Here is a 26,353-nt window from a genome sequence, read left to right as displayed (position 1 = left end):
CATTAGTCCTTGCAGTCTAACACTGGTATGTGGAGTTTTGAAAAATACATGCTGTGTGGCTTAGGTTCACAGGAACTCCCGATTCTTTTCAAGCATAGAATTTGTCACAGTATCCTTCCTTTCAACAAGTAGGAAGAAGAGATGGGACATGAAGCTTTTGGGCTGGTTTAAAAGGGAATAAATATTTAAAAACTCAATAGTTTGTTTTTTATTTAATTTATAGAAATTTTAGGTAAGTCTTCGATGCTGACATCAGAAACGCCAACAGCAATAATAAAATAAATCTGAGTAGTTTTTTTTCCTCACTGATGCCTGCAGATATAGAATGACACAATATAGTGTAGAAAATCCTTTGTTATAAACTTTTTGAAAGTTTTGGATTTTGATCACTATATAGGGAGTGGCAGTTTGCAGACAGTGCTGGGGAAAAACAAAAAGTGACAGTTTCATTGTATACTGTAACTATCATAATTTTTTTTCTAATGACTGGGAGGAGTAACTGCCACATGTGCTATATAATTTTATATAGACAAAAAAACCTCAAGGAGAAAAAATCTTAAATGGGAATAAGGAATCTGTTGGAAAAACAGCAGACTTTTTTCAGATGTCTTCTGTTGCTGAATATTGTCAGTTTGCTCTTAAATGAGTTCTACTGTCTTTTTTTACAGCCCCATATCTAGCATTTTAAAATTGCACTTTTATCCCTTCTGCTCTCTGTAAGCAGTAGATCAAATACATTTATCCTGCTCCAGAGCTGTCTTCTACCTGGACTAAAAGGGACGGCAACCCAGGCCCACTTTTCTTTGGCAGGAGCAAATAGGATTGACATTGATGAAGTTTCCCCTCATACTTGCGAGGCATGTTTGTGAGAATGTTTTCCATCAAGTGTAAAAACATTACAGTTTTGGTCTTTCCATAAATTATCCTGTCTGCTTCCTTTTCTTTACCCTCACACTATGTAAGTTTTCCTTCCTGTTCTCTCTTGAAGTTATTTCCTGTCCTTTTTCCATAATGCTGTCATTTATTATTGACCTAACACCCACTTTGTGTGATGTTGCTGATACTTTCTGAATAGTCAGCTGCACAGAGAATCTATTATTTAGCTTGGAGGGCAAGCTCAGTGTTATGTAAGGTTGGAGAACAAATTTTATAGTTCCTTCCTGACATTTTGCTGGGCGTGTGAAATATCTGAAGTAAACAATCATAAACTGTTACATCCCATTTTTTGAAAAAAGACACTGATTAAATAATGGGGACCATGAGGATTTTTTTTTTTCTTCTGGTAATAAAAATTTTGAAATAAATTACATGGAACCAAATATAATTTGTAATTTAGCTTGAAATAGTTTAAAATTCTCAGAATTCTCAAAGTTCTCTCCTCCAAAGAGGACATAACAGGATATTCCCGCATCTTCCTTTAATGAAAAATCTTCAGATAATCCAGTCTTAGGAGACTCAGGATTGTGATATTGGATGTGTGGGAGTTTCTGGTTTTCTGACATTAAGGAAGCCAGGAAGGAGTCCTAGTGCCATAAAACAAGTCAGATCTCTTTTATTCCTCCATATTCCCTCTCATGCAGAGTTTGGCATTTAACAGGATTGGGAAAGCAATTTTTCTGAATAAATCTGCCTTGTAGTTTTGGTTAAAGAAGAACAGAAATGAGTTGTGGAGACAAGTCCATGCCTTTGTGATGGTGTAATGTTAAGAAGGGAAGAGACATGTCTGGCACAGGAGTATGTTTCTCAAAGGCACTCTTTTCTGTCCCTTGTTTTCAGGGAGGGCAGCCAGGATTCCACATGACAGAGGTTTTATTTTTTGTGAGCAGGTCTCACATAGCTCTTGTTAGCTAGCTATAAAATAGCTGTGAAAGGAAATGTTTTCAAGGAATTAAAAAAAAGTTTTTGACTTGTTAAACCTTCAGTGTTCTTTTGTAGAGTATCATATCACCACTGAACAACAAAGTGCTACAGAAGAACATGCAGAGTGTTGGATTTTCAGGTTTGAAAACCTCTGTTGACAAGTTCTCTTTATAAACAACAAATGTCATAGTTTCTATTTTTGGCAAAAAGAAGTTGTTCAGAAAAATGGAACCATTTCTGAGTAATGATAAAATGTGGGACTTCCATACCCACTGAAGTCCATATTTAAAATGAATGTTTTAAATACCTTTATGAAGTCTTACTTTAGGAAGAAATCTCAAAACTGAAAGGCTTGAGCAGCTTGGAGTGCCAGTTTTGTTTATTTGTTCACAGAAGTTTTTAAAGATTGAATTTGTGTTTTAACTTCATTGTCAGGGATAGCAGTTTGAAATTTTCTGCTCACCTGAAGCAGTCCAAGGCCACGTTGCTGACAAAATAGGTGATCCCATCATTCTGTGATACCTTACTTGCTGACCTGATAGCAAGATGCTGATGATTGTATGTCCTTGACTGTATTATCTGTTTTAGCAAGTAGAATATTTTCAAAAGAAAATAATTCTTGAACTAGTCTTTTTTTATGTCTTGATTAATTTGTATGTGATGTTGTAATGACACTTCAAGATAAGAGATAGGAACTGGTTTTATAATAGAATGAAAGTCATTCACCTGTTTAAAACCTTAATAGAGTCATTGCTTCTGTTTTCTGAAAATTGTATTTTTAAACCCTGAGATAGCAAATAAAATTACTAGCAAGACATTAAAGAACTACTTTGGTAGAAAACCTGGAATTAGGACTTATATCACTCTCTGTAAAAAAAAAAAATCTTCTTTATTTTTTTAACTACAAGTATGTAACAAGGAGCCACACAAACAATTACCTTCCCAGCTGCCATTTAAATATCTAACCTCTCTTCATAAGATGAAGAATAAACAGACTCTTTTGTCGTAACTTTTGAGGGCTTCAGCAGCCTTACAGAAGATTAAAACCGGGCAGTTGTAGCTGTCAGGGCCCCCAGCTGTCAGCTCCTGCACTGGATCAGATGTCAGGATTTCAGTCGGTCACAGCATGGAGCACAAGGCTGATTTCATTTACCCGAGAATGCCAATCTGCAGTTTTTCATGGCTGAGGTGTGTACTGAGCCAGCAGAGTTTTCAGATGTTCTCATTTTTGACATGGTGACATCTGTCAGAGGAGTGGGGCAGACAGATGGGAGAGGAACAGCTTCAGTCCTCTTATCCTCCTCTGTTGCTGTAACCCTGCCAGAGCCTGAGATGTGACTGTACAATGTGTGTGCTGGAGAATGACTGTAACTGTAATTAATCAATTAACATAGTTTCAGGATTTCCTCAGAAAGGCTGCATGTGATGAAAGCCAGTAATGTTTTTTCTTTAATTTAAAATTGCTTACAAAATTGCAAAACCACTTTATTGTGTATTGTAAAACAACTGTTTGATATTATGTAGTTCATGTGAGTATTACCCAATGCAGCTTGACATCCTATAAAATAGAAATTCTATGTAAAACCTTCAAATATTTGAATAGTAAGGTCATCTGTCTTGTTTTGTTGTTGATGTCATGGGAACTTATAAATGTAATCTTTTTTTCACAGTTCCAGAAAGTTAAAATGTCATTTAAAAATTTGTTTGTTTAGCCCTTTTATTTCTACAAGGTTTTATCCTTTTGTACAGTAAAAATTTTATTAGTACAGTGCATGTGAAGAAGGCAAATACACATACTTCTTTATGGTTTTAGAGACAAATTAAATATATTAATTTAAGTTAGATTATTAACCTAAATATTCTTTCCCCTATATAGTAGGGGAGTTGGTGTTCTGTTGTTATTTTTGAGGGGATGGGGGTTGTTTGTGGTTTTTTTTCTGGTTATTTAATATTTTTAGCAAATTTGCAACAGGTTTGAAAGCACTGCTTTTGCAGTCACCCCCAAACAGACATATTGTAATTGTATTGTAATGTATTGCTTATCTGCTCCTTATGCTGATTGATGTAAATCCTTTTTAATTTTTAGCTTTTAGGTTTATTTTTATTGACTCCTTTTTATATTTTTAGTTGTTGCCATTGCTGAGAAATTCAGATAAACTGTACTCTTTTTATAGGTCTGCTAATACAGCTTGAAGGCGTAGTGTAAAGTTTCATATACTCCTTAGTTTGTCTTAGTGGCATTTGCTGAGTGCAGAGCTTTTTGTGAAGATGTTCACATATTCATCCACTACACATGAGTGTGACCAACTGTGTGTAAATCAGGGGTTTCTCTCAAATGCTCACATGTGAATATGCCATATGAAATTGGTGAAAATTTATAAGCCTACTGCTGAGGAGGAGCAGGAGTTGGTTTTTAGAGAGGAGCTTTTTTAGAGAGATTTTTGAGGGAAGCTTTCCTGCTTAGGAGGAAGAATTGGATGGAAATTAGTATTTTATGAGTATTGAGCCAAACTTTTTCATTCACTGTCAGGAAAGAATGAGAACTCTGCTCTTGACTAGAGTATCTGAGGGGGGTGGTTCATGCTGAGATAGACAGGAGAGTGAAACTGGCTGCAGAGGGTTGTTTTTCCATGAGACATCCTGTTGTTTTGGTTTCCTCTTGCTGATTACCATCGCTCAGTGATCTTGGGTTTGTCAGGCCACAGTGATGACTCAACTCCCCAGCTAAGTTCAAAAGTTTGTTCTCTCCAGGTTTTGTATCAGACTCACAGTCTTGTGTTCCATTCTTTTATAGACACACTAGTACTGTCACTGCACTGCCTCTGCCTTTAGACAGTTGGCTAATAATCTGCAACAGACTAAAGTAAATCTGCCTGCAAACCCAGCTGTTAGAGAAAGAAAGAATGGCATTTAACATTAAAAACACGGGTAGGGTTGAATTTATTGTTTTCTAGATTGAAGGCTGGAGTTAGCATTCCCATTGGATCTGAAAAAGGCACTGTCAACCTTGGAAATACTAGCAGTGTTTTTCCATTTTTGTTGCTCAGCAAAGTATCTTGTTTTAAAATAGCAACTGTTTTTTTGGAACAAGCTTGCATTGGAAGATTGTTAAATTAATCTGTAGGAAAGTTTATTCTTAGGGGTGACAATGAGATAATAAATAAAAAAATTTATTTTCAGATGTCATTAGAAACAAATGTTGAAACCCAAGTACATAAAAAACACAACTCAAAGGAATGAGGATGTTGATCTTACTTGCAGTGCTTTAGTTACCTGAAACTCATAAAACCTTAAACTGCCTGGTTGTGTTTTGCTGTCCTGGGCTTATGTTTAAATGTTAATATGGCTGGTACAAAAGGCTGTCTTTAAAACGATCACTGGTTAGTGAAGGGTACAGTCTTCAGTAAATATAGTGGAAATACTGAGAAGTCATGCTTTGACTCAAAAAATTGTACCAGAGTTGCTTATATTTAAAGTAATTTGATTGCAAAGCAATGAGCACAATCTCTGTGAAGGTAACATTCATAAAATGACATTACATTGATCAGAATATGTCAGTCTGACATTTGTCTTTGTATCACAATGTATTCACTTTGGGCCTGATAGAGCTTGGGTATTGATTTCCCTGCATTATTGCCATTAGTCTTTATCATCACATTGAATGGTAGAATAAAGTAATTAATGAAATAATCTAACTTAAAACAATGAGAATTTTGTAATTTTTCTTCTGTTCAGATATAATCTTCTGATAGACATGGAGCCATATTTTGCTGGTTTTAAGCACATGCAGCAAGACTATGAAGTCACTCTTGAACTCGCAAGTGAAGAGACTCAAAAAACTAAAAATGTGCAAAATTCTAGGACAGGGTCTTATGGTGTCAGCATTAGAGTCCAAGGAATCGATGGACATCCTTACATAGTACTGAACAATACGGAAGGATGTTTGCCAGAAAATCCTCCTCCTCCTGGAAAAGAACAGCATGTCATTCCTCAGACTGTAACCAAGCCAGCCATGGACTCCAGTACTGCTTTTAAGTTGGAGGACAAAATCAGTGAACATACAAAATTTGCTGGAACACAGCACATGCAACCCTCTATGCCTAAAAAAATGCAGATAACCGATGTGAATGAAAAGGAAAGCGGATTGCCAGATTTTAAAGATGAAACAATGAAATACTCAAATTTGTTGAATTTTCAGAGACATCCTGAACTTTTGCAGCCTTATGATCCTGCAAAAAATAATTTGAACTTGGATAATTACCAGTCTTCTGTATGCAATAAATCTAAGTCTTTTGCAGATGAAAAAACTGAAGCAAAGCCTTGGATTTCCTCATCAAAAGTAGTGTCCCTACAAAAAACAAATACGCACCTTGCAGAGTCAACCAAAGCAAATTCAAAAAAAATACATCTGAACAGGTCAGTGGAAGATCCAAATAAGCAGCTGCAGGATTGTCCGAGCAGCACAACCAGCCCAGGTGATGTGTGTGTTTCAGAGTCATTTTCATCTGCAGGAGGATCCCCCTGTGTTAGTCCCCCTGCTTATCCTGAGACAAAGAAACCTAGACCAGATGTTCTTCCCTTCCGCAGGCAAGATTCCACTGGGCCAGTATTGAATGACTCCCGAAGATCCTCGTCCTCATCAACTACTCCCACTTCTGCAAATTCCTTATACAGATTTTTACTGGATGACCAAGAGTATGCCATCTATGCAGACAATGTTAACCGCCATGAAAACAGGAGATACATTCCATTCTTGCCAGGAACCGGTCGTGATATTGACACTGGTTCACTTCCAGCAGTAGATCAGCTAATTGAAAAGTTTGATAAGAAAGTTGATGCTCACAGAAGAGGCAGGTCAGGAAAAAGGAACAGAATTCATCCAGATGATCGTAAAAGATCAAGAAGCGTTGATAGTGCCTTGTCATTAGGACTTGATGTAAATTCAGATTATTTAGGTGAATTCAGTAAAAGCTTGGGTAAGTCAACTGAACACTTGCTGAGACCATCTAAAGTTTGCCTTCACAAGCAGTTATCCAGAGATCAAAAGTCACCTTCCAAAGAGATGAAGATGTCTGCTCGAAGTATTGGAAAACTGCAAATGCCCAACAAAGACACTCAGAGTAGCAGTTTCAGCTCTTTGCAACACCATAAACAGAATGGAATAGATACAGACAGCTTGATGGGTAGATCAGCTACACTCCCAGGACAGAGTAAGAGAGAGGAAGTTAAAACAGTAACTTCTACTTTGTTGTTGCCAAACCGAATTACAATTACCCCTGAATCAGGAGCCAAGAAGATTTCTGTAAAAACATGTTCATCTGTCCCTAATATACAGGTAATTTTGAATTCATTCTTTAACCTGTTCTTTGCACTGTAGCATATGAAAGCTGCCATATTGTTAATTGTGTATTTTTCTGGTCTTCATTAGAACAAATTCCCATCATACAATACTTCCAAAAGGGGTTGTTCTGGAGAAATGTAAATATAATTTTTTGTTGTTGTTATAAGTATAGAAAACCTGATCTGTAAAACAACTGTTTTTTATATGGGCAAAGGAAGATGGTGAGGCCAAACAGGTTCTCATAAATGATGTTACGAAGATTCTTAAGCATAGATGCACAAAAGTAGAATGTGAAAAGGTATGTATGCAAAATCAAGTTGTTTTCTTTTGGTGTGGAGTATGGTTTCTTATTACAGTAAGGCAAAACTCCAGTGGATCTTTAGGAACTTCAGATCCATAGCACATAAAAGTTTTCACTAATAGGATAGAATGGGAAATTCCAATTATACTTGTTCTGTTTACAACTATCACAGGATTTTTATATTTTGACTTTTATCTTTATCTTTTAGTCAACTCCTGATCTGCTAAAGGGCCAGCAAGATCTTGCACAGCAAACAAATGAAGAGACTGCTAAGCAGATTCTTTACAATTACCTTAAGGAAGGGTCAGTAAACATACTTAACTTTTGGATAAGAGACTGCATTTTCTCAATATTTGTCTTCTATTAAATTTGAAATGTGAAACAGTAAAGTGAAAGCTATAATTAGATGAAACATCTCTTTCACAATTCTGTATCTCAGCTGTGTCCTCTAAGCCATTATCTGATCTCAAAATACCCAGGTTTCTGTACTTACATAAGGTGTTGTAAGGATATGATTAAATGCACTTGAAACTTGTGAATCAGAATATGGTTTGTCTTTTAAAGACATCTGGGATTAAACTTCATATAATATAGAGGTTACTGGAGAATACAAATAGTACCTCATGGAACCTTAAGCCTTCGGCTTTTTTAAACAGCAACAACAATGAATTGTTATTTCCTAAGGTTTGACAGAAACCCTCTGTGCTTTTAATACTTTGTATTTTCTACTGATAACTTATTGAAATGTAAAGGAAGGTTAAATTATCTAAAAATACATGATGCATTTAAATTTCTTTTAATTCCTGATATAGCAGGTTCTGGGACCTGTTCAAGTGTTGTTTTATGGTGCAGTAGTCAGGACTTCTAAAACTTAGAACTAACTACTTCTTATTTCAATATGTCTGAGTAATACACATGCTGAATATCTGTCTTTCCACAGCCATAATCTTGCAGAAGAGATTTGCACTTCAAGAGTTCAGAGGTCTTTTCTTGTTTGGTTGACTTTTTAGAAAACATTTGGAATACAAATTTTCCATTCCTCTCTTTGAAGATTTTAGCAAATCATAGTTAAGATAATTTCTGATTTGTTTGTATTATTTTGGGGTTTTTTGTGGAGATTTTTATTCATTTGGACAGTCTGAATTTGGTTGGATGTTAACAAAATAGTAACTTTGATCATATCATTGCTTATTTGTACTGTCTGTTTAGAAGTCCTGATAACGACGATGCAACAAAGCGGAAAGTGAACTTGGTTTTTGAGAAAATTCAGACTTTAAAGTCAAGAGCTGCTGGAAAAACACAGGTAAAGAATTTTTCATTTGCTTTGGCTTGTTTCAAAGTAGTGCAATATTCAGGCAGGGCCTTAAGAATCTGAATCTGACTTCTACTAGGCTATTCATGTAGTCCCTCAGGAATATAGCTTAATTTTGATGGCATGAGAAGGATTAAATGCTTATTGCCTATTATTTTATCCTGGAGTATAATTAGTAAACATTATTTTTTTTTTCTTCATATTCTTCTTAATCTAGATATGCATGTGCTTTTTCAGAAGATTTTAAGTGTAGTTGCTCACAGCTCAGTTAACATTTTTAAGAAATCTCTTAGTGTTTGAGAAAGAGTTTGGAGCAATGAAGAAAAATGCTAGGTATATTCATATGAAATTTCTTGGGTAAAGATAAAATTTTATCTGCAGAAATAAATGTTAATCTTTTGATTGCAGTGAGACAGACATAGCATGAGAGACTCATGTAGCTTTGGTTATTAATCACAGCATTATTTATTTGCAAAATACGTCCTAGGAAATGACCTAAAAATGTATCTGAAAACCTGTCTTAACGTATGGTCATGCTTTCCTTTGATGTCCATTTTGCATAATTAGTGATATCTCAGTAAAATTGGCGCGAAGTACACGTGATTTGAGTAATATGTTGCCTAATTTGAATTTTTCTTTATGTTTGTATATTTTCTGTTTTATTGTCAACATGCCTTGAGCAATTACCAAGAAGTTTTATGAAAACCAAATCATGGTTCCTTTGAAAATCTTAGCTTGGCCTGACCCATATGAAAAATCCCTGGTGAGCTCAGGCAGTTGATGCTATGCTTTGTTAGTCTTGCTTGTAGCTTTGCTTTAGATGAAAAAAATAAGAAGCTATTCTCAAGGAACATCTTGGCTTTGTGGGAATAAATGTCTCTATTTAATTGCAGGTTTTGGATTCTTCGGCTGAAGTAAAAGCATTGGTGGAACAAAAAGCAGAACTTGAAAGGAAAGTGGAAGAGTTAGAGAAAAAACTGGATCTGGAAATTAGGGTATGGAACTTTATTGTTATAAAGCTTCTGATTATTTCAGATACACTTTTTAAAATAAGTGACAACTGATCCTCCAGCTGAATCCCTTTTGCTTCATATTCTTCTTAATCCAGGTATACCTGTGCTTTTTCAGAAGACTTTATTTAAGGGGTAGCTGGTCACAGCGTTGTTACCCTTTGTAACAAATCCATTCTTAGTATATGAGAAGGAGTTTGGAGCAGTCAATAAAAGTGTTAAGCACATGCACAATGCACTTCCTAGGTGTCTGCTGAGGTAAATGTCAATCTGTTGATTGCAGTGAGACAGACATAGACTGAGAGACAAACTGTATTAATCATGTAGCTTCTGTCTGTTATTTTGCTTAACTTCTGGTGTACAAAATTCAGAATCAGCAAAATTCCAAAGAAGAGAGAGATGCTACACGAGCAAGTCTGAAAGACCTTCAGTTGCAGCTTGATCAAAGTATATGTGAAAAGGAAGCCTTAAAAAAGCAGCTGGAAGAAAATGAGAAGGAACTCAGGCAAAACCTGGAGGAGTGAGTTAATTCTAGCAAAGTTATTATTGAAATGTGTACCTTTTCTTAAATCTTTTAGATTAAAAGTACCTGTGTCTCCAGAATATGTTGATGGAACCAGACAAGTGGCATTTTGTTACTGTAGGAAATGTTTCTACCATTTAGAATAGTCATGTCTTTAGAATATCTGTAAGGAAGAGAAAGATTGCTGAATTTATCATCTTCCTCTTAGTGCAAATTGCTTTTAATATTTCACAGTCCAAATATATTGTTCAAGTCTTTGAAATGTGGGAACAGTTCAATGACTGGAGTACCAGGTCTGAAATAAAATACAGCTTCTCTCTTAAATACCTGGTTAGAAGATTTCTCATTTTTACCCCTCTGACATTTAATTTTTCTGCCTCATTTTATCCCATTCTCTTGTGGCAACATGTGAATGTGTATCTTTTTAGTACTTGAATGAACAAGTTAGTATTTCTACAAATTAAAAAATTCTATCTGATTTTTACTGATGAGGCTTTTTCAAGTGAAGATGGAGCAGGAAAAACACCAGACTGAGATCAGAGATCTTCAAGACCAACTCTCTGAGATGCATGATGAACTGGATAACGCAAAACACACTGATGAAGGGGAGAAAGAGATTCTGATTGAGGTTAGTTACGAAATATCAGAAGTGGGATCAAAAATTGCATGAAAAGAGGAGACTAAGATACAGAAATACATGCCTTTGCTTTTTTCTGCTATTAATCCAAAACAATGTAGCATTATTAGGGATCCTAAGAAAGCATGTTGCTATTAACCCCAAAAGGAATACAGAGTGTAAGTACCAATGTTTTATGGAGCAGGAGAACAGGTATCTTAATGGTTGACAGACAGGTGAGTTATCTGCTATTATCAGATAATAATCTCAGTCAGTTTTAGCAATTAGGAGTTGGGGTCAGAGCAGGGAAGATTAGTTTAAAGAAGATGTATATCTTATCAAAGCCACATGAGATTCACGTAAAAAAATTAAAATAACTCAACAAAGGAGCCTCTAAACTGTTTACTTTCTATTGGTGGGACCAGGGAGAGAAGGGATGAGTCTGGAGAGGAACAAAAGAATTACAGGGTTTCTGTCATCTTGGGATGAAAGAGTGAAGCTGTGGCCCTGGTTATAATAAAATGATGAAATAAACAACATAACTACCTTGTTTTGTATGGGTGATATTTGATTACTCTTAAATGAGTGTCTTAAAGGTCAGACACTGTAACTGAAAGTTGAAAGTAAGTAGGGAAATATCACAAATGATGATGATAGTACTGAAAAACATTATCTTTGAAGAACTTCAATCTGAATAGAGAAGTGAGGGAAGAGTCAAGAATACATCTTACAGAATGTTACTGTAAAGGTGATAGTGATAAATTTTTCTATGTTGTGTGGAGATAGAGTAAGAAATGAGAGATTTAGCTTCAGAGAGGCAAAGATTAAGTGTTAGAAAAAGTTTCTGTTAATATTGATAATTAAATGGAGGAAGATGCTGTCTGAGATGGTGGTAGGATCTCTTCCATTGTAGGCTTTTAATGGCAGAGTAGGTGATGTGTGTCAGAAGTGGTTTAGATGTCCTGATCCTCTTTCAGTGGAGGGGAAGCCTGCATTCTCTTTGAAAGTACAATTATTCACAGTTGGAGAAATACCAAATTAGAGAATTCTTGAAGTGATACATTTTGGATTGTTTCTGTTATTCTGTGTTTTTGTATGCATCTTTAGTCTTCAGATTCACTGACTCTCCAGTTCCTTCTCACAGATTTGTAGAAGGAAAATTACTTCTAGCGTTACCCTGGTGGGAGGAGAAAGGGTGTGAAGACACGGACTTGGTTGGGAAGCACTTGTTTTGTCTTCAGACTTGAAGAAGCAACTTTATTTATTTTTTCCAGCAGAAAAGAAAGCAAAGAATTATCACTCAGTTTATTTCTCTTGCACCTGGGGGAAAGTGCTTTATCTTTGTTCTTATCTACCTTATTGCTAGTGCAAGCACAATATAGGAGTGACTCATGCATTATTTGCAGATAGCATAACATACACCATTAAAATATTTTGGTAGTTTTGCAGCATCAGTTATGTTGACCTATTATATAAAACATCAGCTATATGTTATACTTCTAATAATATTAGTGTTGAGCAAATTTTCAGCTTACTATATGTCAATCATATGAAACAAAGGTGTCCTTGGGGAGCTTAAGTGCTTTCTTTCTGTGAGACATAAACAGAACATCCACAGGGGCTATTTGACACACAGCTGTGTTTCATTTTGGGCTTTAGGAGCTGATGCAAATAAAGCAGGATCTGCAAGAAGTATTGATAGCAAAAGATCAACAAGAAGAGATTTTGAGAAAGAGAGAGAGAGAGCTCACAGCTTTGAAAGGAGCACTTAAAGAAGAAGTGTCCAGCCATGACACAGAGATGGATAAACTTAAAGAGCAGCACGATAAAGAATTGCTGGATCTTCGACAGAGCCTGGAGAAAGCAACAGAGGTAGATAAGTGCTAACAATAACCTCTACAGGGGAAGATTCTACCTCTCTCAGATGCTGTGTACAACATACTTTCAGATATTACTATTTTGTTAGCAAAATAGGCAAAGATTTAGGCCAGGAGATTCTTGGCTGCTGAGATTAAGTTTAGTTTCATACACATCTCATGTTTTGATTGTTTGTCACAGCTGAAGTTGTGGTCCTTTCTTCAAGCACTTATTTACTGCATTGGCTTAATTGCAAATTTTGAGGGAGAATAGATGGGAGTACAGTGCAGAGAACCATTTGCTTGTCCTGGGTTAAAGAGAGTCACCAAGACCTTGAGGATGCCCTTGAAGAACACTGGTGTGCTTTGCCAGTCATACTGTTGAAATAACTTCTAGCAGTTCTCTGTAGTTCTTTGCAGGTCACTGTTCCTACATTCAGCTTCTTGTGTCATATCCTGTTCTATGGCTACATTGTTCCACCTTTCCCATTCAGATTCTCAATATCAGTGTGGGGGTTTGTGTTTTATTTTGTGTCCTTTTCATTTATTGAACTTAAGCTTGTTTACTGAATGGTCAAAGGTATGTGAGCACAAAAAAACAGCAGGGGTTTGGGTGTTTTGAATCAGACAGGAAGAAAACAGAATTGAAGGAATTGCCTCTTCCAGCATCTGCAGGAAGTCTTTGTGAGAGGGAGAATAGGAACAGGTTTCAGACATGTGTATTATTGTTTTCCAAAAGATGTCCTTTGTGAAATTTTCTTTGTAGAGACAGCAGGTAGGAATATCTTGAAAGATTTTCTTGGTATGAGGACAGTTCTCTTAAACTTTTGAGCATTCTTTTTACAGTGACAGCTTTTTGTGTCTTTTTTATTCCTTCATTTTATTTCTCAAATGTTTGAGAAAATTTCTGCAGGCAAATGAGGCTTGACCAATATGTCAGAACTGTAGGCCTAGTTTTATGCTTAGAGATATCCATGCTAATTTATGTCTGTTACCTACACTGGTCTTAGGTGGGTTGTAGTTATCCTGCTGGTTGTGACCTAAAACATAACACGGAACTGAAGGAAAATTAAGCTTGAAGCTGGAAATAAGTTTCCAAAGCTTTGTAAGTCCTATGAGCAAAGTAGGAGCTCATGTGGAAGATGCTGGATGGGTATTGTATGAGTGAATTCTGACAAAAGATTATCCTTTTAAAGGTTTGTTTTAAATGTGACATTTTCTTCAGAGGTTAGAAAATTTTATAAATGCTAGTTTGTTTATGCAGCCTAGGACTTGTACTTGAGGTTGTTCTGCTTTGCTTAAATGTGTTGCTTCACTTTTTTTTATATAATCATGATGATATTTGACTTGTCTGAGCTGCATGAACTGAATTCGTTTTTTTTCTTTGAGAGAAAAGTAGAACATTTAAATTATAATTTTTTATTACACAGTAATCGTAGTGACAGCTCAACTTCAATGAACCATCTTTTCAAAGTTAGTGCATGGTAATTTACTGTATTTCAATTATGGAGCTGTAATTACAACTGACAAGAAATGAAAGAGTAGTCTGTTTGGCATAACAATAACACAGCCTGGGAAATCACTCTATGACTGGGTTGCTGTGGCTTAGAGATATTTATAAATAGCATTTATTTACTTGCATGACATAGTCTGTATACTGGTAAACTTAATAAAACGTACAAAAGTGAAATTTATTTGTTTAATTTTGGTCTAAGTACCAGTTCTCTTCCCATTTGAGTAGAAATTTTTATTTCTATTTGAAGTAAAACTTTTGACATGTTTAATTGGAAGGTGATTTTTTTTTTTTTTGAATCTTGCTAGTATTTGTACTCAATGATTTCTTGAAGCACAGCATTATCTTCATTATCTTTATGCCTGCTAGCTGAGATTTGTTGTTGATTTTGATATATCATTTATCAGGAAAGTATAACCATTTTCTGCAGGAAGTTTCCTGACTGATCTGCTGTGATTTTATATATATTGTTAATTATTTGATTTAAAATTAATCTGCAATACCCAGGAGACATATACAATTGAAGCTACTTGGTCTGTTAATTTTTTTTCATATATTACTGCAAGCTGGAAAATACCTGATGGTAGGACACAAGAAACCTACATCAAAGATGAGTGGGAAGGGCCATTCTGTTGTTTTTGATGAGCAAAACAGGAGTGTAAATGCTGTAATAGTGGTTTGTCATACAAAAACTATGGATACAGATGTTTGATGGATCAGGTTGTGTCAGGACCTCTATGTACGAGAGTGCTTGTACTTGTGTTGCCTCTAAATCATCCAGATTGGTACAATGAATAAAGGTGTTTTGTGATATATAGGCTGTTAAGGAAATTTTAGCATGGAGAAAGGAAATAGTTTTTATGCCAGTGTTAAATCAACAGAACTTTCATCTGCTGGAGGCGTCAGATAAGTTGGCAAGTAATGTGAAGTGCATTTAGTCTGTGATTCAAATGCCATATAGATCTGTTTGCAAATAATGTTAGAGACATACTCAAGTTTATCTGATAGCAGAACAGAGCAGGGTTGTTTGTCATCATGATTCTGTTCTCATGCTCACTAACATGGTAATAGTTTGGGGTTTTTTTGTTGGGTTTTTATTTTTGTCATTATCTGGTTTCCATTTTTTTAAATAGAGAATTTAAAATTAAGTCACAAATATTAAGATATTATTTTTATTTGCTACAGTTTACCTTTTTAACTTACTTTTGTGTTGTGTCTTTTACTTGTGGTGGTCTTGAGATGGCTGTGACTATTCTTGACTTCATTGCTCGTTTCTTGAGACTGAGACCGGACTATTTCCATTTAACAATAGGAAAGGTTTTGTTCTTCCGTGACATACCTCTCTGGGATAACAATTACCTTTAATTTAGTAATAAATTTGAAAAATAATGTCTTTCTGATTAAGAATATATTTCTCCATAACTGCAAGTGCTAGAACAGAGATTAATATGAATTCCACTCCAGTTTTAATATTGTAGAAAAATTTCTATTCTTTCATCTGACTCTACAACACAACAGTCCAGGATTATACTGTTTTAACCATGAGTGCTCTCTCACTGTAGATGAAGTGCCACTGTTTCAGTAAAATTTGAAAATAGCTTTTGGAATGTAATGCTGCAGGTAAAAGATTGTAGCACGTTTCAACTAATATGATTGTAATTTCTCTGAAATTGTAGCGGTTCAGAAGGGCAGTTGCAAACTTCAAATTTAGTTGCACAGCACTTCAAATTTGCATCTGTATTTAGAGAAGCTGTCTGAACAAATGATGTTGTTCGGAAAAAGCTGTAATCATCATGTTTGGAAGAGGCTTATCTGAACCTGACCTTGACTGATTTATTTGGCAGGTCATATGTCTGACCTTGTTCTCAGAACGGTAATACAGACACTCAGAGTTTAGAGCTGATTCATTTATCAACGCATTTAAGAATGCAATGAAGCTGGTGATCACGTTACCATTAACACATGTATGTGTTACATATGATTATGTTATAATTAAAGAGAAGAAGGAATTTTACCAGAGCAAATGTAGGAACAGCAAAAGACAGTGGTTGCCTTCTGCACATGTTACAAACTCAAATGTTCCTCTTTTAAGATAAGAAAAAAATATAAATCTCTGGTATTGCACATGAGAAGAATTTTTGATTTTGGTTTTTTTACCATCTTGTTAATTTAGATGAATCTAGCACAAACTGTAAAGACCTTTGAAATGAAAAGTAATTATTGAACCTTTTCCTACTTAATCTGATAATATGATGTGTCTTCCTCAATGCTAATAAAAATCTCCCATGTAGAGCCAAAACTTAAAAACTAGATTAAGCATTCCAAATTATGCTGAGATATACTCTGTATACCTTTTTTTGTAGAAATGGCTTGGAATTAGTTGAAATGTAAAACAAAACATAATTAAATCTAGTTTATTCTGAGAACCTGTTTTGGAATAATACTGTACAGTGAACAGTGGTTAGCCAAGTTATTCAGGGAAAAGTGAAGATACAAGTATGGAGCATTGCAAAACCACTTTGGTACTTTAAGTGATTTAATGTATATAATGGTAAAACTATATATATATATATATATATATATCTGAAAAAAACCGAATGCCTTGTTTCACACTGAAGTGAAATCTCAGGGCTATAATGAATCATGCCAAAAGCTCATGGTCTTTGTAGCAGTAAAAGAAACAAATGATATAATAATAATTACTTGGGCATGGAAATCATTAGCGCTCTTATCCATACATATGCAATTCATCTGAATCTGCATCCTGAATGCTGTGTCTGAGGCTGGTATGTTCACCTCAAGCAAGACACATAACAATTGAAAAAGATTTAGAGAAGGTGATCTAGGATTAGAAATGCCACTGGTGGGTATTTTCTTTCTTCTGCCTGCTTGAGGCAGCTTTTATCATGTTGAAATAACACTTTTTTGTTTCAGTTCTAGAAGCTGGTTGGTAATGGATCTAAACTGTGTACAGAGTCAAAAGGTAGAGTGAATGGTCCAAGTCAATATTTCATCTTTCCTGATGTAACCCCTCTTCCTCTTTCATTTTCTGCCCCTTTTACCAGCCTTCTAAAAGACTAGTACGATTCTGGTTGATTTTCAGTGTGGTACAAACATAGATGGAGTGGGGGAAAGAGAGGGAGGGTAAGCAGACAGAAGTGTGATGGTGGAAGGAAAGCTGCAGACACTCCTTCAATAGGTATCATTATTGGAAACATCTATTTCAGAACTGTATATGAAAAGTTTGGAAGACATTTGATTTCTTTTGCCCATCCTGTCTGTTCTGTGTGTGGAAAGGAAGTTGGTAATAGCATCATGCATGTTTTAAGGACCCATTTAATGAAGTACCAAACAAATGATGGAATATTAGTGTTGTCAACACGAATATAAAATGTACCTCTAAAGCACTCTGAATACCTAAGTTGGTGACTGTGTCTTTAAGTTCCACCTCCTCTAGTCCTTCATTTCCATGCAATGGAGGAGTTTACTCCTCCATTTATTTGGTTGATATGTGTGTGGGTTTGGGTGCAGACAGTACCATGAAACTACAGCTATTCTGTATGTAGAGTCAAGAAAGCCTGTAAGCAAAATTGTCCTGCAAAGTTCTGTTTGAGTTGGATTGGACCACATCTATAGGATAATAAAATAATAGTCCTGTTTATCTGAAATAGTAATTGTCAGTATTGTGGACCTTCCTCTGCTAGATCTATTTCAGTAAGACTGGGTTAGGAAGGGGGGTTGTTTGCATGATTTTTCATTTTCTTTGTTTCTGAAGCTTTGCAAGAGCTTGTACAGCTAGTTTCTTCTTTAATGCCATCAGGAGAATCTCTAATCCTTGTTAGAAGAAGCCAGTTTGTGTATTCAGGTGATTTTTCTCGTGACAGTGTATGTTTGTTTGTGTATGTATGGGAAGTATTTGACTCTGTCAAACTGGAGAGAACAATGTGAACACAGAGTTAGTTAATATTTTACTCCAGTCTATCCAACAGCTTCTGACCTTCAAAAGACTGTTGGTATAAGCCAATCTGAGTATGTCATGATACATAGCCAGGGGGATAACATGACATTGATGCAGGTACTGGTTAAGAGCTTAATACTTTCCTGGCCCTAGATTTTATAACTTATATAAACGTTAGGTCATGGAAAAATTGGAAAAATTAGTTTAATATGCTCTGTGTAAAAGAGGGCTGCATTCTCAGTCTTCAAATATAGGTATTTAAATATTTCATTACATCTCATAAATGAAAACCTAAATAGTTTTGGAATTAATATTAAAGACATGGTACCATTTCAAGCAATGAAAATGACCTTGTAAGAAAACAAACCTTTTCTCTAAGCTGTCACCAGTGAATTTTTAACGAATTAGTAGAGTGGTTCTAGCTGAAATGAAATAAGAGACCAGTCTGATTCACTTGTAAATTTGTGCACTTGCTTACTGAATAATCTCTTGAAGTACAGCAGAGAATTTAAGCTGGTTTCAGTGTACCTTGTGAAGAGAGGGAAAAAAATCACTGACCCTTTTAATAGGTAACTAATAATAGTTTACTTCCAAAGGCATAGCCATGTGTTAAAAGTTGGCTAGGCCTCAGTTTGAGATTATGGGAAGAATTAATATAATCAGTGTCACGTAGAAAATCAGTAAATGCAGCCATTTAGGCTTTTTTTCTAGAAGTTCTGTTGGTTTTGTTGTTACCTTTTTTGGGGGAGTAGGTAGGATGGGTTGGGTGTTAGCCTAACAATCCGTTTGTAAGGAATTTTCATACTCCTTTTGTAGAGATAGGAGATTGTAGAGATAGGAACCATGCTATCCTATGTTACTCTATTATTCATCCCAAGGCTTCCAACTGCTTTAAGAAATAGTGTCTGGGGTTAGAAGAATTGCCTAAAGGTAAACAGTGGTAAAAATGCTGGAACTACAAGCAGAGGTACAAGCAGAAATAAAGACTTGTTATTTTCATTCATGAACTTTGAAAACCAGATGACTTTAGCTGAATAATACTGATTTCAGAAGCTCCCTTTACAGAAGAGCTAATAATGATTAAAATTAAAGTCTTATCCCTATGTGGAGACTCACTATGCTTGTCTTTCTTTTTCCTTGGTGTTAATCTTTGGGTGTAGAATGGTTTTGGGTTTTTTCCTTTCTTTGGAAGTCACCTGCATCTTACCTAAGGAAATGAGTGTCTAGCTTTATTTAAACTATTTTGTTTATATAGAAAAAGAAATAGAAAGGTGTTTGATATCTCTGTCACTGCTCACTGCTACCCCCCCCGGATCATCTGAGGGAGTTGGGTAGATATGAATCCCTTAAGCTACATGAAACTTCTTACATGTAGTTCAAGAAACTATATTAGTCCAGCATCAACCTAAAAAGGTGGCCCATGAGTCTTCAGAGCTAGTTTCAACAGCCAGTATCTTGGTACCTGAAGTGTTCTAAACCAGGAATAGGATGAAGTGAGCAGCAACACCATTTCCTTTTTCCAGAAGATTATGGAAAATTACCCTGTCATTTACTTAGATTGCACAATTATGAATATATATTAAAAAAAATGGAAATCTGTTACTTTCATTAAAAAGCTCCAATTTGTGCCCCAGCTCATTTTGAATGGAGATTTATTCTTCAAGTGTGGCTGTTAAAGAAAAAACAGTTAATTGGTTGAAACAGTTTTCACAGAATAACAGAATCAATTAGGTTGGAAAAGGCCTCTGAGATTGAGCCCACCCTATGACTGAACACCATGATGTCAGCTTGGACCATGGCACCAAGTGGCACGTCCAGTCTTTCCTTAACCGCCTTCAGGGACAGTGACCACAGCCTCTCTGGGCAGCCCATTCCAGTGTCTAGTAACGATGGCTGAGAAGAAATTCTTTCTAAAGTCAAACCTAAACCTCCCCATGTGCAGCTTGAGGCCACAACCTCCCGTCCTGCCACCGTTCCCCGGGAGAAGGGACCGACCCCCACCCGGCTGCACGCTCCTGTCAGGGAGCTGCGGAGTGGTGAGGTGACCCCTGAGTGCTCTCTCCTGCAGGCTGAGCCCCCCAGCGCCCTCAGACTTACGGTCTAGACCCTTCCTCAGCTCTGCTGCCCTTCTCTGGACCTGCTCCAGCCTTTCAGTGTCCTTCCTGGATTGGGGAGCCTAGAACTGGACATGCAATTCCTGATATTCAGTTGAACTGGATTCTGAAAAGAAATGTAAAGGTTTTTAGAAGAATTTGCTGACTTTTGCCCGATCAACATTGGATTTAGCCAAAATGTAATTATTCTAATACATGGCAAATGATGATACTTAATTTCCATGCACTTTAAGTCTTCCTTTATTTTGTAAAAGGCCTCTAAGGATCCCGTAGTGTGTAGTCACTGCCAAAGGGCAGTTTCACCAGCTAAAACACCGAAGTCAGCCAAAACTATTTTTTAATGATCAGTTACACAACCTCTCTCAAGTCTTTGCCAGTGTTGAGGGTGTGGTAGGAAAAAAAATGGTGTGGAGCCACAGAATATTTTCTGCATTCCTATCCAAAAAGTATTTTTTTCTGTATTCAGGTTGAAACTGAACATTTCATTGCATCTCAAAGACCTTGATGGATGTTCTATTCAGTTTCTTGGGGTTTACACAATAATGAGTAGTTGGAAAGATTTTGATGCCTTTTATACTATCTGTTCACTGCTTGAAACAAAGATCAGAGTAGAAGGCTGTATAAATATATTTGCTTTACTGAGATTTTTGCAACAAAGGAGTTGGAACAATATTTATTGCTTTATTTTAACTTGGTCTTGACTAAATTTAATATGTTTAAAAATACTTCCGGACACATATATAACTATATACAAGGACACAAACCCAAGCTTAGATTAATTTCTTGTTAGGCAAAATGCCTGAAAGGAGTAGGATGAAAGGTGAGGGAAATGTACTTTACTGTTGCTGTTCCCTTCTGTGTTCCATAGGCCTAGAGCTGAAAACGAAATGCCACATGCATATAAACTCTAGCAGCTGTGACTGCATGGCTCAGATAAGCAGACCTATGCTAGGTAAAACTTTATAGATCAGGTGTACCTGCCAAATAAAACAATACACATACATATATATGTATGTAAATATATGTGTGCTCACTTTCTTCTCATCTGTTAGGAGTTAAATGGAGCTTGTACATACTATTAAAAATCTTCTGGAGAAAGAATTATAGACTTTTTTTCATACCTTAATAATTTTTCTCAACATTCCTTTTCCCTGCCATCTTTTAAGTAATGTTATTCCCTGTATTAAATACAGGAAAGTAAAAGGTAGAGAGATTGCTGTTGAGAGGATCCTTAAGTTGTGCATGTCCAAACAAAAGTACCTAGGTTAACATTGTTAGTCATTATAAAGTCTTTGATATATTCAGGGTACAATTTTTACTGACTTCAGTTGCAACTGTGCACTCAAATCTATGGAAACCAAACCCCAGTGTCTCAAGCACCAGGGAAGTTAAAGGAGCAAGTAGTTAGTGATCCTCTGGAAAGATTTGGTTGAATGACTTGCCTCCAGAGGTCTTTCACAGAGACAACAACAGACTCCAGATTCCCTAGGACTGGTTTTTGGTACCTTAGCTATGAAACTGTCCTTTCTCTTTATTGCCACTTATTTATAAATGAGTGCATTTCTGCTGTAAACTCTTAAGTTATATGATTAATCCTTTAAGCTTTAGTATTAAAATATATGAGAACTATTAAAAATAAGTGGTTATTGAACAGCATGGATTATATTCTGCCATGTATGATCTATTTTTGTGGTCAGAAATTGATTTTTTCAATGAATCTTTCTTCTAGGATTTGACAACTTGGTTTATTTGGTTTGAGTCCACTGCTGGACTAATAAGTAAATTTGCTGCATGTGTACTGTGGCACAATGACAACATCAAAATGCAGAAGCTTATCTTCAGTCAGTCACAGAGGACTTTGCATTGTGGGAGCTTCTGTACAACTGTGTTTTTTTTTCTTTTAGACAAGCTTCTTTGTCTTTATTCTCAGCTTTTTCCAGAAATTCACAACCCATTTCCAGCTCCTTTTCCCTAATCTCTGTAGCTTAATGTTGCTGATAAGGCTCACATAGTCTTAATTGGGAGTTTAAACATGATCAAATTTGAGAAAGTGAAAATAAAATAAAGAAAGAAAATAAAATAGTCTATTCAAAGGTAATAAATAAGAAGGTGATAGGAGTGTGGTTAAGAAGTGTTTGAATGATGCGGTTATTAAATCTCTGTTCCTTTAGAGATTGAGGAGATGAGTATCTGAATGTAAAACGGTACAGATGTAGGGACTAGAAGGCACCGAATGCCCTGGAAGACACAGCAAGGACAGGCAGATTGAAAGGAAAGACAAAACAAATGCAAGTAAATAAGCGTAATAAGCAAAATGCTATAGGGTATTTACTTAAATATAATTCTGTAATACAATGCAGTAGATAGTAACACTAAAACACGCTGCCCCAACTAGTGAGACTGAAAAGAAATAAATGTTTTCTATATCAGAGGGGAGAAACTGCAAAAGTGGAATTCACATATGTTAATTTTAAGATCCAAAAGAGCCCACTTCAATTTTTGATAAAATTTCCCCCCCTCTACTCTTGTTTTTTGAGGAGCTTCAGATTTTGCAGAGGTGTTTTGGTTTTTTGTATTTGGTGTTTTTTTTCTCTTTTTTGCTTTGTTTGGCAAATATGTCTGAATATACAGTATTTCATTCCAGGTTTTGTTGACAAGAATCTTGTTTAACCAGTTTTGTCTGTTTTGTGCTCTGTATGTTTATGTGCATAATCTCCTTTAAACTTTCTGAAGAGACTGATCCACAATTCTTTGAACTAAAGTTCTTATATTAACCATGTCTGTTAATGTTTTATATGCAACTTAAATCATTACTCTGTGACCTTCTGTTACCATGGGTTAAATTATATAAACTTAGCTAAAATAATTGCCAAAACTTTTCCAACATCCCCAAATAAATAAATGTAAAGGATTTATGAATGGGCACTAACAGAAGTCATTAATTTATGTCATGTCATTAATCCTTGAGGACCATTAGATAACTAACACTGTTTATGTGCAGCACCATTACAAACAAGTCACATGTGGACTGGGGGAAATGGATCCACAGCACAATCTCTCCCTGTCTGGCTTTTTCCTCATTTGTACTTACTATTTCTTTAATTTTCAATTTTCCTTTTTCTTTCACCCTCATTACTCTAACCCATTAATTGAATGCTTTTGCAAACAGCCTTCAACTCCTTTTTTTGAATGTGTAAGCCAGTTCCTGAATTTTCAGTGAAAACATGCTTCTTTGCTCATTTAGGCAGAACCACAGAGATTACCCCTGGCTGTTGGTAAATACTGTTGGACAGTTTAAACTGTCCTTGTTCTTGCTACTTTCAGTTTTAGTCTATGAAGGACAGCAAAATCCAGACTTTATCAACATACATAGTAATTTCACTGTCATTTCAATGCAGTGGTTTTCATATCTTTTACTTCTGTGTTTTGTTAGGGAAATTCTATGCAGAGCAGAGCGAGCCATCCCTAATGACAATGTTAAATTGTACCTGTGGTGTGTACACGAGTAATCTGCCTGCTGGCTGTGGGGCACTGCGGGAGCACGCTGCCTGTGTGCAGGGGCTCCATTGGCAAAGGGCACAGCGATCCTTTTGTGCGTCAGCAGTGGCTGTGTATGGTGTCATGGCTGCTGGCCTGAGCCTTATGTAAGTGTTCAATATATGGACAGGGATCTCTCTCCACCAGGTTCTCCCCTAATGTTGCTACAAGGTCTGTCAGAATTGCATTTCAAAGTTTGTATGCTTTGTGTATACTCTCCAGTGATCCTTAGGCTTTTTGCTGTCGTGTTCATGTGTCTTCCCAACAGCAGGCCTGGAGGGGAGGTGGAAGGTAATGTGGGGTGCCAGAGAGGACTAACAATGGAGAATACAAGGCAAGAGTTGTGGAGACTTTTGATACCTTAACTTTCTGTGGAAATCTGCTATAGGATATGGCATACATTGCTAAAAGCTCTTATAATCCAGAAACTTCATTTGTGCCAGTGAAGAAGCTCTGCATGAAATTCTCAGTACTCTAGGGAAAAATAAATATAAGCTTTTTACTGTCTAAACTCAGCTGTGTAATTTGACTCCTGGAGAAATTATTCTGTGTGCTTTTTCTTATACAAGAAACATCTAAACTGTATTTGTATAGCTTGACTTTATTTAAACTTCACTATCAAATTGAAGATACTTTTGGATTGTTTTGTCTAGTATTATTCTGAACAATATCCTCAGAATGATCTTCCATGCCTTATGTGTATAGTACAGTTGTGAAAAGTAAACTGCTAAGATAGATACTTCTATGTTTCTTTTCAGTCTTGTCTGAAACAACTTGAAAAGATGTTGAAACAATGTATACAGTGAAACCACCTTGTAAAGAAAATTCCTTGTAGTCTCCCCAGATTATAAGAAAAGCATTCATTCTCCAGCTACAATACAGTGCAGTTCTCCATATATACCAAAAGAGTTTTCTACCATAGAAGTATGTGTGTGTCAAAGAAAGGAATTTTGTCCCTAACATGTTAGAGAATTTGCTTTGGTAGGTATAACCTTTATAATGATGCCAAGGTCATTTGAGACCTGTGAAGATCTGCTGGTTAAGTGCTGATCACTCAATCAGCTGGAACTTTAGCAAGGTTTATTTATATATCCAATTTATTTCCAAGATTTTAAATCAGGTTAATAAAGACAATACTTGCTTCTTTATGTTTCTCTACATTTTACATGTATTCACCTAACTTCTTGCTAATTTACTGAAATATATAGTGAAAAATGAGAGAAAATAATAGTTTAGTTTAATGTTTGGGTCTGTATCCTAAGATATATAGTACAAAAAGCAGGCTGGAGCAGATCTCTAGATATCATGGCATCAGTGTAATCTGAACTTAATTTTGAACCTTTTAGGTTAAATAACATATACGGATAGATAGTACTTCTGTGTTTATTTATGTATATGGACTGGGGGGGTGGGGGTGGTTGTTTGCTTTTGTGCATGTGTGCATCCACTTTTAAGTAAATACTGCTTCCTGTTGGGAAAGTAAAGCAAACCATGGTTGATGTAGTGCAATCTCCAGGTCTGATGTGGGTCTACTGCACTCCTCTCTTACTGTGCAGCCAGCCCCATGTAGGCAGTTGGATGAAAAAGAACAGACAAATCAACATTCCTTTCCCTCAACTCCCCAGCATGCCTCAGCTGCTTTCACTCGGCTCCAGAAAGGAGAAATGAGACTAAAAGAGCCACTGGTGGAGTGCTTGCTAATTAGTCAAACTTTGCTGCATGCAGAAAGCAAAAATTAAAGGAATATATAAATGCTATTGAAATTCCAGTATGTGAAATCTTAAAGCATTGACAGAGATTTATTTCAGAGCTTTTAACTAGTTGTGTATTTAGAAGAACAAGTTTTTTCAGGATTTTCAAAAGACCAGAACTTGTCAGCCTGCTTATGCTGCCAGTTTTTGTATAATAAGTTCATTGACCCTGTAGACAGTCTGAGTGTTTTCTGAGTTACTGCTTTATCTAATTTGCATGATTTTAAAGCTGCTGCTTGCTAGAAAACAGTCTAGTGAGGGCACTCTTTGTAAACACCCTTTTATATAACTTTGCTTACTCGTTCTGGGTAAGGAGAGAGGAAGATCAGGAGTGACAATCAAAAATAGTGTAAATGAAAAGTGATTTTCATGCTTTCATAAAATATTTCACAAAATAGTTTCTGAGTAGTTTGATAGGATTTCTTTTGTTTTCACCCAGATAAACACAATTTCACATGCAAAAAAATGTTATGCTTCAGTAATGAATGTGTAATTACTTATTGTTACCAGATAATGTAGAGGCCAACAGTATAAATGGACTTGAGAAGGATTAGAGAAATTAATGGATGATACATTCATGGAAAAAAAACAAGTGAGAGCTGGGAGTATATAATGATGAAAGGCTTGCCTCATAGTTGTTATTCTTGTTGCCTGTAAGCAT

General features: G+C 36.0%; 1 protein-coding gene across 6 annotated transcripts in view; it reads left to right on the top strand.

The window, feature by feature from the left end:
* CGNL1 (cingulin like 1) overlaps positions 1–26,353 on the top strand; it is a 52,614-nt gene that overhangs the window by 8,321 nt on the left and 17,940 nt on the right. For 4 of the 6 annotated variants that reach the window (XM_021532070.3, XM_021532066.3, XM_021532069.3 and 1 more), the window contains exons 2-8: positions 5,596–7,195; positions 7,711–7,805; positions 8,712–8,805; positions 9,708–9,809; positions 10,196–10,344; positions 10,840–10,975; positions 12,623–12,835. In XM_021532070.3, coding sequence (XP_021387745.1) covers positions 5,615–7,195; positions 7,711–7,805; positions 8,712–8,805; positions 9,708–9,809; positions 10,196–10,344; positions 10,840–10,975; positions 12,623–12,835 — 2,370 coding nt within the window. In that variant the 5' untranslated portion in view covers positions 5,596–5,614. Of the gene's footprint in view, positions 1–1,922; positions 2,000–5,595; positions 7,196–7,710; positions 7,806–8,711; positions 8,806–9,707; positions 9,810–10,195; positions 10,345–10,839; positions 10,976–12,622; positions 12,836–26,353 lie in introns of all 6 variants that reach the window. The other 2 variants (XM_021532071.3, XM_021532067.3) reach the window with 2 other exon arrangements.

Source organism: Lonchura striata, chromosome 11 (genome assembly GCF_046129695.1).
Source record: "Lonchura striata isolate bLonStr1 chromosome 11, bLonStr1.mat, whole genome shotgun sequence".
Classification (NCBI taxonomy): Eukaryota; Metazoa; Chordata; class Aves; order Passeriformes; family Estrildidae; genus Lonchura; species Lonchura striata.
Note: the sequence above shows the minus strand (reverse complement) of the source record. Positions and strands in the feature narration are given on the sequence as shown.